This window comes from Podarcis cretensis (assembly GCF_951804945.1).
Source record: "Podarcis cretensis genome assembly, chromosome: 10".
Taxonomy (NCBI): Eukaryota; Metazoa; Chordata; class Lepidosauria; order Squamata; family Lacertidae; genus Podarcis; species Podarcis cretensis.
In genome coordinates, this window is record NC_137179.1 from 54,775,604 (window position 1) to 54,788,587 (window position 12,984).

At 42.7% G+C, this 12,984-nt stretch overlaps 1 protein-coding gene and 1 long non-coding RNA gene across 2 annotated transcripts in view; one reads left to right on the forward strand and one right to left on the reverse strand.

Moving 5' to 3' along the window:
- The window catches only part of LOC307226042, a 117,106-nt gene extending 110,394 nt beyond the window's left edge, over nucleotides 1–6,712 (reverse strand). Inside the window, exon 1 of the long non-coding RNA XR_013843285.1 lies at nucleotides 6,577–6,712. This is a non-coding gene — a long non-coding RNA (uncharacterized lncRNA). The remainder of the gene's footprint in view (nucleotides 1–6,576) is intronic.
- Nucleotides 6,713–8,758: 2,046 nt separating this feature from the next.
- The window catches only part of MDFIC (MyoD family inhibitor domain containing), a 43,186-nt gene continuing 38,960 nt past the window's right edge, over nucleotides 8,759–12,984 (forward strand). Inside the window, exons 1-3 of the mRNA XM_079994458.1 lie at nucleotides 8,759–8,862; nucleotides 9,054–9,097; nucleotides 9,432–9,602. Of these exons, the coding sequence (XP_079850584.1) occupies nucleotides 9,509–9,602 (94 nt within the window). The 5' untranslated portion in view covers nucleotides 8,759–8,862; nucleotides 9,054–9,097; nucleotides 9,432–9,508. The remainder of the gene's footprint in view (nucleotides 8,863–9,053; nucleotides 9,098–9,431; nucleotides 9,603–12,984) is intronic.

A 12,984-nucleotide genomic window follows, 5' to 3' on the forward strand; every position in this document is an offset into this window, starting at 1 on the left:
ATGGCAAAATATCAGCATCCAAGAACATAAAATCTGCTTGAAGGTGGTGAGTGATGATTCTTGGAAGTTCTCCCACCAAATTCCTGAATTAATATTATTGTGGAATCCAGCTTTAAAAACTCATTGTTCCAGATCTTGTATGTTAAGGGAAAGTGTATGAATTAGGTAGAGAATGTTTTACAAATATTTAAGGGAGGAAATCATGTCCCACTGAATTCCCTTCCCCATTTTGAAATACTCAGGCAGCATGAAACTCAGCCTCTCAAAATGGTAGAAGCATATGGTAAAGCATGAATGAACAGGTTCTGTGTGTGTGTATGTATAGTAACCATTTTAAAATAATATGTATTTTTTACTGTGGATTCAATATTATAGACTCATAATATGCAAACGCAGTCTGCTTTTAATACACATTCATGGCATACATGTTAATAGCTCCAAAGGAGCTGTTACAAGATATGCTCTGAATATGTATTAGGAACAGTACACAATATGTAACTAAAACCATTCTATATTATATTATGAATCTATAATGCAGAATGCATAGCACACTGTTACACCTCAAAAGGAACTATTATGATTGATGCTATGAATGCCTATTAAGAATAATATTGACTAAATGCTTATGGCTCCCTTTAGCTGTTGTCCAGGGTAATATACTACATAGTATTCCTTTTTAGTATATTATTCACTATTTACATAACATTTTTTAAAAAGATATATTTACTGTTTTAGGAAAGGTTAGAAAGGTATTCTTTTGTTTAGAAATTATTGTTGTGCTTTGACTCTGGCACTTTTATTACTCTTAACACCACTGAGTAAATTCAATGCAATTTTATGGGTGCTTGCAACTCTCTACAAATGCATGTAAAATAGAGATTTCAACCGACACTGGGCTGAAACACCTCTTGCTTACCAAAATGAAAGAAATACCATAATCTCGAAAATCTCATTTTTCCTCCCAGTTGTATTTTACCTATTATGTGTACAAATAACATCTAAAATTACTGTAATTGAAATACACTAGTGTGATAAAATTGTTTCCATTTATTCAGTTTGTTTACTCTGTGCATCTGATAGCATTTTTTGTACTGCTGATATTACTGTTTGCTGATGGTGATTGGTACTTTCCTCATATGCTTCCTCCTCCACTAGCAATTTCATGCTGTTGCTATTCAATCTACTTCGCTGGAAATCTACTTATAAACAACGGTTATTCAGAAATTTTTTGAACATGTTTCTAAAGAGCTTTCTTAAAAAAAAAAAATAGTATGTAACCTGTGATGGTGCTGTTTAGATAGCTAAGCATTATTCATACTTGGAATTCTCCCTCGGATTTAGGCCATGCCTTCTGAAGTTTGTTTCTGGAAAGATATTACAGTGCCAATATTCTAATTGCCACAAGGTAATTTCTTTAGTGGGATGCGGGTGGTGCTGTGGTCTAAACCACAGAGCCTAGGGCTTGCCGATCAGAAGGTCGGCGGTTCGAATCCCAACACAATGAGGTGAGCTCCCGTTGCTCGGTCCCTGCTCCTGCCAACCTAGCAGTTCGAAAGCACGTCAAAGTGCAAGTAGATAAATAGGTACCGCTCCAGCGGGATGGTAAACGGCGTTTCCATGCGCTGCTCTGGTTCGCCAGAAGCAACTTAGTCATTCTGGCCACATGACCCGAAGCTGTCTGTAGACAATTGCCGGCGTCTGTGGTCTATAGAGTGAGATGAGCATGCAACCCCAGAGTCGTCCGCGACTGGACCTAACAGTCAGGGGTACCTTTACCTTTAATTTCTTTAGTATTACTGCATTTTCAAATATGTTTGTTTAGAGTACAGTGGTACCTCGGGTTACAGACGCTTCTGGTTACAGATGCTTCAGGTTACAGACTCCGCTAACCAAGAAATAGTACCTAGGGTTAAGAACTTTGCTTCAGGATAAGAACAGAAATTGCATGGCGGCGGCCGAAAACCCCATTAGCTAAAGTGGTACCTCAGGTTAAGAACAGTTTCAGATTAAGAACGGATCTCCAGAACGAATTAAGTTCTTAACCCGAGGTACCACTGTACTAGCTGATTTTTGTTGTGTCAGTTTGTTTGCTTTTTACTGTGATCACTTCCCTTTCTACACAGGATACAGATGTGTGTGAATGCAATAGGATTTACTTCCTATTACTCGCTGCCTTGAGGGGCATCTTCAAGAGAGGAAAAGGCTAAGGAGTAAACCCTACAAAAATCCAGTGGGGAGTCCCTAAAACGGTTCGATGATGTCTTGTACACCTCATTCCGGCAACTCCTACAGCCCAGCTGCTGCCAAATGTATTGCTCTTCTTTCCTTTGGACAACACCAGCAAGGCCAAGAGATGGGGTCTTGTTGCCTGGGCAGCCCAGGACCTCCATAAACAGTGCCCAGACATGTGCCCTGGAAAGATCACTTCAGGGCTGCTAATGCAGCAAAACAATGCAAGAGGCAGCAGTTAGGAGTTGTTGTTGCTGTTGTTTGTATAACGCCCTATGCCCGCAGGTGTCAGGGCAGTTTCTGCAGCCACAGCAAGCAACGTGATTGTCCCGTGGTTTGACTTCACCCCCACAGTCACACTCCATTGCCTCTCAAAACAGATGCCAACAACAGCAACTTTTTGTTAATTTTTTTTAGGATTGTGGACATAATTCCAGTCACCAGTGCTATTATACTAACGGGACTAAATCTGAATTTTTAATTTTAACTGAGTTGTGGCCAGTTAAAAAGCTAAATTAAGTTCTTCTCCGCTGCCCATATCCATAATATATTGTACTAGACCTGAATAATAGCAATGGACTCAGCGGTCTATTTTAACAGAGGAAAATAAGGCAAATGAAACTTGTTACCTATTTTAGCCAGGGGTCTCATTACCCCAGTGGAAAACCGTTTGTAGACAATATTCAAAATGTTAGCAGGACCAATAATACACCCCTTCTATCACACACACTTTAGCACAGAGACACAATCCAATTGACTCTTCTCCCTTTTGCTAAGCCTCCTCTCCTCAGCTGGGCCATGCAATCAGCAGAGACAAGTTATTTTCAACACTATCACCACACACTTGGTGGGGTTTAAAGCACCATGAGATGAGGATTAAAATCAGACCTTTCTTACTTCCTCATACACATCAACTGAGGAGTGAGGAGAGCACAGTGTGCATCTTCACTATGGTGTGGAAAGGTTTAAATCTCCATATGCCACAGTAGGGAAGACTGCCCCCCCCCCAAGTTTATCAGAGCAAATGAACTGACAGGGAGATTAGTTTCATCTACAGTGTGCCATGAAGGGAACGAAAAAAGGCCCTGCCTATTCCTCAGCTAAAGGGGGATATTTAAACCTCTTCCTCATACAGTGTACCACAATGGAAGAGAGAAGAACCCATACTGGTTTGGAGGGGTCCCTAATGAACCAGTGTGCTTGCTGGTGGGCACCAGTGTTGGAAAAGGATGCGAGAAAATGCCAGGGGTTAGATGCAGAGTTTCCTGGCCTCTTTTTTCCTTTATCTAATTTAATCAGGTAGTGTTTAAACTAAAGCGAGCAACTTCTCAAGTAACTCAAGACTCTTCTTCTGTCTGTATAAATCATGGAAATACAGACGGTTCAATAAATTACAACATTTATTTAGAAATGCCAGGTTGGTCTTTATCCAGCCATGTATTCAGATTTTTTCATACCATGATGGAGGAATGAGTTCAAATAGGCACTTAATTAAGTTACAAACCTAATTTGCTTTCAAGGTTTCAAGTTACAGACAAGGCAGGGACAAGGCAGTAAATGAGAAATACATGTTCCCTTAGGAATTAAAAAACCAAAATGGAATACATGTCTGAATCTCTAGCTCAATTTAGACCTCACAGAGCCCTTGAAAGACAGACAACAGAGAAAGTAAGGCCTTGTGATCAGTACATTAGCAAAGCTGGAGATTAGTTTTGAGAGCACAATAGTACAGTCAGTTGAAACCAAATCTGATTGTGTGTTGATGAGAAACCAGGAGGCATTGCTGGGTACTTAAAGGATTCGGGGCATGGGCCCATGACACAAATTTGCATGTGCTAATTTATATGTATAGACGCCTCTGGGCAGATTAAGATGGCAGATGGCTGGGGTGGTCTCACCAGTACTGCACTTTGCAGTGGACTCAGATGCACGGTAAGCAAAGTATAGGAACGCCCCTGATTATAATGTTAGAGATTTATTTTTGTTTTAAGCGATTATATAAATGATTATAGATTTTTAAAAAACCACACACACACTTAAGACAAGGTTTTTCTCAATTTTCTCATAATTTCTCAATGTTATGGAGAAATTATGGAGCAGGCCATGGTCTGAAGGCACATGAGGCTTCCACGCTGCCGCTACTACTAATCAAGTCTGGATCTGGTTAATACCTGGTTGGGAGATCACTTGAGAAACACAATTATACCTGCCTTACCTTCCACCAGGGGCCAAAAGTGGAGATATAAATGTAAGGAAAATAAATAAGTATATGCAAATTATGCCTTGCCATACCACTCCCCCCCTCACATTTGAAAATGCAGTTGTATGAAATAAGAAAAACAGAACAAGTTGTATTTGGGATACAGAACTTCTCGTAATTGTGAGAAACCTTACCACAAAATCATTTTCTGGTGATTTCTTAAGATAGGGTTCACCTCTAGTCACAGTTATAAGTGTCTAAATGTCACACAGGTCATGACAGATACATGTGTTTTGAGGAGTCTGGCTTAATTATCTTCCTGTTAAAGCTTCACACATGCTGCAGCCACAAGGTTTAAATCAGCCCTGTGCGGCTCAGGACCAGTTTACTGCAGCAGAGACTGTCTTACATCCCCAGTAGGTCACTGCATTCTGTAGGAGGGTGTCTCCTTGAAGTCCCTAAGATAGCAGAAGCCCCCTCCACAGCAATTTGTAGCAGGGCTTCCAGCATGCATCCCTACTGAGATATGAAATGTGCCCCCTATTTTTTACTTTGCAGAAACAAGTAAAGGCATTTTTGTTTTGTTTTGACTTTTAATATATATTCTTGGGTGTTTTATTTGTATTGATTTAAAACCTTTTAGTTGTTTCTATTGCCTTTATTTCTAATTTTAGCTTGCTATTATGGTCAATTGTAAACCGCCTTGAAACTTAAGTGAAAGGTGATTCATAAATTCATAAAAAACTAATCAAATATAATTCTCCCCTGCTTCGCTGTAGAAAAAGTAGGGTATCTGAACTAAACTGCCTGAACTGAAAAGTTTGCTAGGACTAGATAGGCATTTAGCCTGATCCAACCAGGCTGCTCTTACCATCCTGAGGGAGTTGATCACAGTGTCACTAAGTATGCTGAGTATGTTTTTAGTAGATAAGACATGAAAAAAACTGAGCTTCTGTATATCCTGTATTAACATAGGTTTTTAAAAAAGATATCCAAGATTAACCCATAGGAGAGAGCCTAGTGACTCATGTGACATTGAGCAGTCAGGACTAGCTGTCATAGTCCTGCTCCTAGCTCAGGTGTTGATTTCCCACCCCCAAATAATGGGTGGGGAGGTAGCTGAGGTCTGGATAACGGAGGTCATACCTTTGCAATTTTACAACCACCTTACAGGTATCTTACCTGGTGGTCTGACCACTGAGTCAATCCACCAAATCTTAGGATTTTTTAAAAGTGTGCTAGTATGAATTGCCTTTGCTGTTCTGTGATTCCCCATCTGGTACTGTAGTCTTTTTAGTTTCATTGTTTACAGCATTTGCTATCTTTTTGTGAACCATTTCGGAAACTGTTGTATTAAGTGGTATACTGTATATAAACATATGAAATAAATAATAACAAACCCCTACTCTATGAGGTATTTAATCATATTACAATATATCAATAGCATACTCAGGTGCTGAGTTGTGATGGTTGGCAACCCCTGGCTTAACCCATAGGGTAAGAGGCTGTTGGTGCATTTGCTTTTAATCCTTTTGTGCACGTTCCCCCCACCCCTCACAGTCTGGGAGGGGGAACAAAATACTCAGATGTTTTGCTTCCAAATGCTGCAAACCCGGAAATGAGTGTTCTGGTTTGCGAATGTTCTTTGGAACCCAAAAATCCGATGGGGCTTCCGCAGCTTCTAATTGGCTTCCGAAGCTTCCTGCAGCCAATCAGAAATGGCGCTTTGGTTTCTGAATGTTTTAGAAGTCGAACGGACTTCCAGAACGGATTCCGTTCAACTTCCAATGTACGACTGTATTCCAGTAATTCTGGGGCAACATTGGGCTTCATTTTATTTTACTGCTGAGGTTCAACTCTGGAGGCCTACAAGTTGGTAGCAATAGTAATGAATAAAATACCTTTCCCTCACCTTTGAATTTCTGTGATGTATTCTAGGCTTCTAGGAAAGACAGAGGATACTGTTGGGGTACTTCGCATGTGAAGTCTGTTACTACAAGTACAGGTGTCTCCCCAGTTACGCAGGGGTTATGTTGCCAGGTACGGCGTGTATGTGAAATGAACTACAGTGGGGAATACCATCTAAAAAGCCTGTAAACACCCAGTAAACCTCTGGGAACTCTTAAAAAAAACCCAGCAGCACTTACCAGACTGGCATAAATGGTGGCACTGGTGGCTCTTAGTCTTCCTCATCACTGGATGATGTGGAAACGACAAGGGGGTGGGTAGACCGGTACCCCGAAGTCCTTGGCCGTGGCTCAGATTCACTTGCTGCTGATGGTACAGCTGAAACCTCCTTGTCCATGAATGCAGCTTCACCAGTGGTGTGGATATTCTTAAAACTGTAGTGACCCTTCAAGTGGTGCAGCCAACCGGAGCTGGCTTACAACTCCTTCACACACTGTTTCCCCTCTCCAGTAGCAGACTTGAAGCTGCGAACAGCCTGAGAGCTTTCTGGCACAAGGTGTTGCCATCAATGGGGACACGCTTGCGGTTCATGTCCTCCAGCCTTCTCTGTCTTCACCAGAACCTTGTCCCACACATTGCTGGTGACCTTTGCAGTTGTTGGTGCACTCACTGCTACTCCTGCCCAGATTTCCTTCTTCTGTATCTTGATGGCACATATGCTGGACTCATTCCTGCCTTACTTCTGTGCCACAGCACACACAGTCATACAGTCTTGTAAACAGCCCAGCGCTTCCAGTTTCTCCTCCCCCGTGAGCAGCATTTGCTGCTTCTTGGGTTTCTCGGCACCTGAGGAAGATGACGGTGCCTTGTGTTTAGGTGCCATCTCCGAAAACTCATCTGAAAACTCTGCCAAACATTCACCAAATTCAACTACAATTGCTCCTTCCAAACCTCCTTTCAGATGCATGGGATCAAAGTTGCAAAGGCTGCTGGGATTGCTAGCCCCTTTCCTGCTCTTTTTGTACCATTCCATTTTTGCAGTTTTCCTGCTCTTTTTTGGGCCGTTTTTGCCCCTTTGGGGCCATTTTTTGCAATTTAAATCAAATTATTTATTTCCCTGTACTACACATATACATGGTTGTGTGCAAGTAGAACGTCCCACGTTGGGTAAAAGATCCTTGCATCACAGGGTGTTGGACTAGATGACCCTTGCGACCCCTTCCAACTCTAAACTTCTATGATTCTTTGGGGGGGGAAGGGGTGCCAACTCGAATAAAAAATTGGGTGGGGGTGCAGGTAAGCCCCACCTTGCCTAATCGATCACAGGACATGGTGTACACATTCAGATATTTTATTGGGGGAGAGGCAAAGACCCCTCTGTCCCCAGGAGTTCATTCCTATGGGGGGCACACACCTGTACTCCTAAAGTGTAGTCCAGAAAAACATCAAATCCGATGGGATTTAGTGTATTTAGGACTGGAACCAGTGCCAGATTTACATCTAAGCTAAACAAGCTATAGCTTGGGCCCCCCAAATATACTTCTTCTTAATTGTACAGTGGTACCTCGGGTTAAGTACTTAATTCATTCTGGAGGTCCGTTCTTAACCTGAAACTGTTCTTAACCTGAAGCACCACTTTAGCTAATGGGGCCTCCCACTGCCACCGCTGCACAATTTCTGTTCTCATCTTGAAGCAAAGTTCCTAACCCAAGGTACTATTTCTGGGTTAGCGGAGTCTGTAACCTCAAGCATATGTAACCCGAAGTACCACTGTATTTCACTATTAATATACTTCTTAATTGTATATAAGTTCAACAATTACTTTGATAAAATACATATTTTGTTATGTGCAAATGGCTTTAGATACCTACATATTAGGTCCATAAATTACCATATAGCATATATTCAACACAAAAAACAGCGACAATCTGTTGTTGACTAAGGACAGCTGGACATATAAAGGGCCCCATTACCTTCAGTAGCTAAAACCTAAATCTGGCCCTGGCGGGAGCCCTATAACACCATATAAACCTCCCTGGGCCTAGAGGATTCGCGTTGAAGCAGAGCATTTGTAGAGTATACAGAAGGACTTTTGTCTGGGCCATATAGGTGTGAGAAAGGTCCTCTTCAGGGCAAAACAAATACATTTATCAGAGGCCCAAAGGCCGTCAGGTGCAACAGGTTCCGCCGGAGTCAATTTCTGTTGCAAAAATACGTTCACGCCATTCAGGGACAACAACAACTATAGTCAGGCTAGTTGTTCTTTGGGACCAGGCCAGGCTCGGGTTTGTTTTTGGTTTTTTTTTTTAATGTCTTTTTAAGTAAGTACCGCGCTGCCAGTCTGAAAAGAAGAGCCAGGCGGTTTTCGTGAGGAAACGATGACGGCGGGTGGGGAGGGCGAAAGAGAAAGAGAGCGCGAGAGCCCCAGTTTTGGCGGGAGGGGCGCGAGCCGCGCTCGGGCCGAAGCTGACGCCAGTTTCCGCGCTGGGAGGCTCCGTCTGGGGCCAAGCTAAGCTGCTGCCCCGGTGGGTGGGGGCGGGCGGGCGGGGTGCTAAACAGCTGGAGGAAAGGAAAGAAGGGGGGGCGCCGAAGAAAGAGGCGGGAACGGGAGGGGAGATGTTGGGGAAGCGGCTGGCCTGGGAGAAGAAGAGCTCCTGCTAAAGTTATTTCTCTCCCCCTCCCCTCTATTTCCTTCCTTCCTTCTTTCCCTCCCAAGCCCGGGAAGGAAGAGAGCAGGGCTTCTTGAGAGGAAATGCCAAGGTAAAGGCGCTGAAGGAGGTTGCTTTTGTTTTGCTTCGGCCCGAAGCTTTTGGCTTGCTCCTCTTCTTCGCGCGCGGTGTTTTGGGTTAAAAAATAAACAACAGAGTGAGAGAGAGAGTGTGTATATGTGTTTGTGCGCATGTTACATTTTAGCAGAAACCGGCGCACCCGGTTGCTTTGCAAAAAAAAAAAAAGTTCGGGCTTCTCTTTGGCGGCGGCGCATCTCCCGTCCTTTTTGCCTGCAAGCGAGTCAGATAATACGTATATATGTGTGTGAGAGAATGCGCGCCTCGAAGCCCATCTGAAAGTCTTCTTCATTTGTTTCTTCCTTCAGGGTCTTGCGTTAGCCTTGTCGAGAGGAGGAGAGGGGCGTTTAAGCTCTTTATTACTCGGAGGAAAAGAGCTTGGCAGATGTCCCAAGCGAGAGAACCTCTTCCTTCAGGGCCTGAAGGGCCAGAGCGCGCAGCTCCGGCTGAAAACAGCTTTTTGATCTCGCTCCCTCGAGGTAAGTTGCTCGAAAGTTTTTCTTCTGGGGGGGGGGGGGGGGGAGAGCCGCGACGGCTGAACAGCTGAAATGATGCAGCTGAGATTAGGCTGTGTGCATTGGGAAGGGGAGGGGTGGATGTGTTGCCTTTTCCAGGCCGCTTACAGCTTGCTTACCTTCCCTACATCCTGTTAGGAAAGTGTGTGTGTGTGTGGGGGGGGATTATTCTGCAATACAGGCACAAAATGAGGGGTTTTGTGTCCCTGTGTCACTTCCTTCTCCAGAGCTTTCCTCTAGATGCATTGGCTGTTCTTCACTCCTGCCATTATTTTTTTTTGTTTGTTGCCATTTTTGCCACACCTCCCAAATTCCGAAGCAGGCCGAAGAATGCCGGACTAAATATGTACAAAACTCTTATTTTTCGCCTTGTAGAGTAGCAGTTTTGAAACTGGAGGGGAGGGGGCAGGTGCTCTCATGCTAGGCCTTTATCTTCTCCTTACCAAGCTGCCTGAAAGTGTGCACATGAGCAGCTGCTCCAGAGTAGATATGCTTTAAAATGCTTAGATATGCAACAAAATGTTTGTAGCTCAATGACTGTAGCTCAATGGTAGAAAGTCTGCTTTGCATGTAGAAGGTCCCAGCATCTCCAGGTAGGACAGGGAGGGACCACTATCTGAAACCCAGGAGAGCGGCTGCCAGTCAGTGTAGGCAATACTTGAGCTTGATGGACTACTGGTTGGTCAGCGTAAGGCAGCCTCCTATGTGTAGCTGGCTGTTTACTTTCAATTTTGTTTTAAAATTTGCCTTCCAGATTCACTAGGTGACAAGTTTAAAGTGAGCACATTCAAGTAGGAGGATGGTCATGTGACACTGTTTATTGTAAAGGTTTCCGTGTTTTAACAACATTTAAAGTGTTTTAGATTTTGGAATACCTTTTTGTATAAATAAAATGAGAGGCATTTAAGTTATTTTTTTTCCTTTTACAGGCAATATGTAGTATTTTAACCACTTCATTGTTTTTATTCATTTAGAACTGACACTTTGTCTTTAAATGATACTCAACTATGCACAATAATATTTGAAGACCAAAATAAATACTTACACTAGTCCACAACTGTATAGTGGCAATATTGTTGCAGCAGCAATCTAAACTCAGGGATGAATGTGACACACTAGAAATATGTGTTAATAATAACAAACCTTTCTTCTTGTAGAAGCGCTTAACTATCCTTGCCATGCAACTTTCGTCAGAAGTAAACTTCTAAAGAATTCATAGGGAAAATCAATAACAGCCCAATCCAAGGAAGGTTTACTTTAAAGTAAATCCCACTGTGATCAGTGGGATTTTCACCCTCATAAAGAACATTTGATTGCAGCCTTTTAATAAGTTGAAGGTAAATTCCATTTAACATGGTGGTACTTACTGAATAAGTAAGTAAGTACACGCATAAGATTGAACTGTATGGCACAGAGTTGCTGCAGAGGTTACTAAGGTAACTTTTCCACTTACACAATGGCAGTGACTAAGGGTATCTTTTACCAGTGTTGTCCAGTGCACGAGTTACACCTCTCCCTGGCAAAGTTGGACAAAGTCATGGTCATTCATGCCCTAGTGACCTCCAGGTTGGACTTCTGTAATGCATTCTAAATAGGATTGCTTAGCATTTTCAGAAAATTCAGCTATGACAAAATGCTGCCAGTTTATTATCTGGAGTTGGGTGTATGCCTGCAAACATCAGAGCTGTTTTATGGAACACTTTTTGAGCTATTAAGGAACAATATATAATGTATGGACATACTTAGGCCACTTCCATGAGCATTTCTCAGATTTGAAACCTGTCTATGGTCTGTTGCAGTGTATGGGTATCTCGTTTACTTAACACACATGGAGATGCAAACAAGAATCAAACTTACTTGCTTTTTGAGATGCCTTAAATGTATCTCAGGTCTTTAAAAAAAGCAAGATTCCTTTCCATAGAATCTGCATTAGAACCATTCTTCTTTGTATGGCTATGTTGTCATCAAAGAAACCGTGATGTGAAGCTTCCCATTCATAGTTTGTTTGCGTGAAACAAACCACAATCCCTGGTTGTATGTAACACTAAGCCAGGGTTGTGGTTTGCTGCATGGTAAACTGTTAACTTTTGACCAAACTGCAGGAGGCAGTGGAAGACAGGAGTGCCTGGCGTGCTCTGGTCCATGGGGTCACAAAGAGTCGGACACGACTAAACGACTAAACAACAACAAACTGTTAACTGTGGTTATAGTTGGTTCATGCACACAACATTTTATTCTAGAATCAATGGAGACTAAGGTATTTGTTTTTTCCTGATAAAGTTCACATACAGTCTAGATCTATTGCATATTTTTAGCCCCTGAAAAACACTTATTGATAAACTGGTTTCATTCAGAAAACAAAAGTTACTGTATTTTTTGCTCTATAAGACGCACCAGACCACAAGACGCACCTAGTTTTTGGAGGAGAAAAACAAGAAAAAAATATATTCTGAATCTCAGAAGCCAGAACAGCAAGAGGGATCGCTGCGCAGTGAAAGCAGCAATCCCTCTTGCTGTTCTGGCTTCTGGGATAGCTGTGCATTCGCTCCATAAGACGCACACACATTTCCCCTTACTTTTTAGGAGGGAAAAAGTGAGTCTTATAGAGCAAAAAATACGGTAATTGCAGATTGAACCTGCATTGGTCTGCAGTGTGTCCATTTGAAAACAGATGTAGGCGGTCCCAGAAATGCTCCTTCCAATACCTTGCTACTACTGGCCTAGCTGCCAACAAGAACAGACCAGTAAGATGTTTGAAATGCAGGTTCATATTATCTCCCAAGCAAGTTAAGCCGGATTCGGGGATTTAATGATGTTTTAGAATCATAGAATCATAGAGCTGGATGAGACCACAAGGGCCATCGAGTCCAACCCCCTACCAAGCAGGAAACACCATCAGAGCACTCCTGACATATGGTTGTCAAGCCTCTGCTTAAAGACCTCCAAAGAAGGAGACTCCACCACACTCCTTGGCAGCAAATTCCACTGTCGAACAGCTCTTACTGTCAGGAAGTTCTTCCTAATGTTTAGGTGGAATCTTCTTTCTTGTAGTTTGGAACCATTGCTCCGTGTCCGCTTCTCTGGAGCAGCAGAAAACAACCTTTCTCCCTCCTCTATGTGACATCCTTTTGTATATTTGAACATGGCTATCATATCACCCCTTAACCTCCTCTTCTCCAGGCTAAACATGCCCAGCTCCGGTTTTGTCTAGTTATGGCATAAAAACCCCCAAATATTGATTCCCACAATGTGACCACTTTTCACAGGTCCACCGCATGTGCTGGTGTGACGCTGTTGACATGCACCTCCTCCAGCAAGTTTGGGGTGAGTGGCGCTGATATGGGCT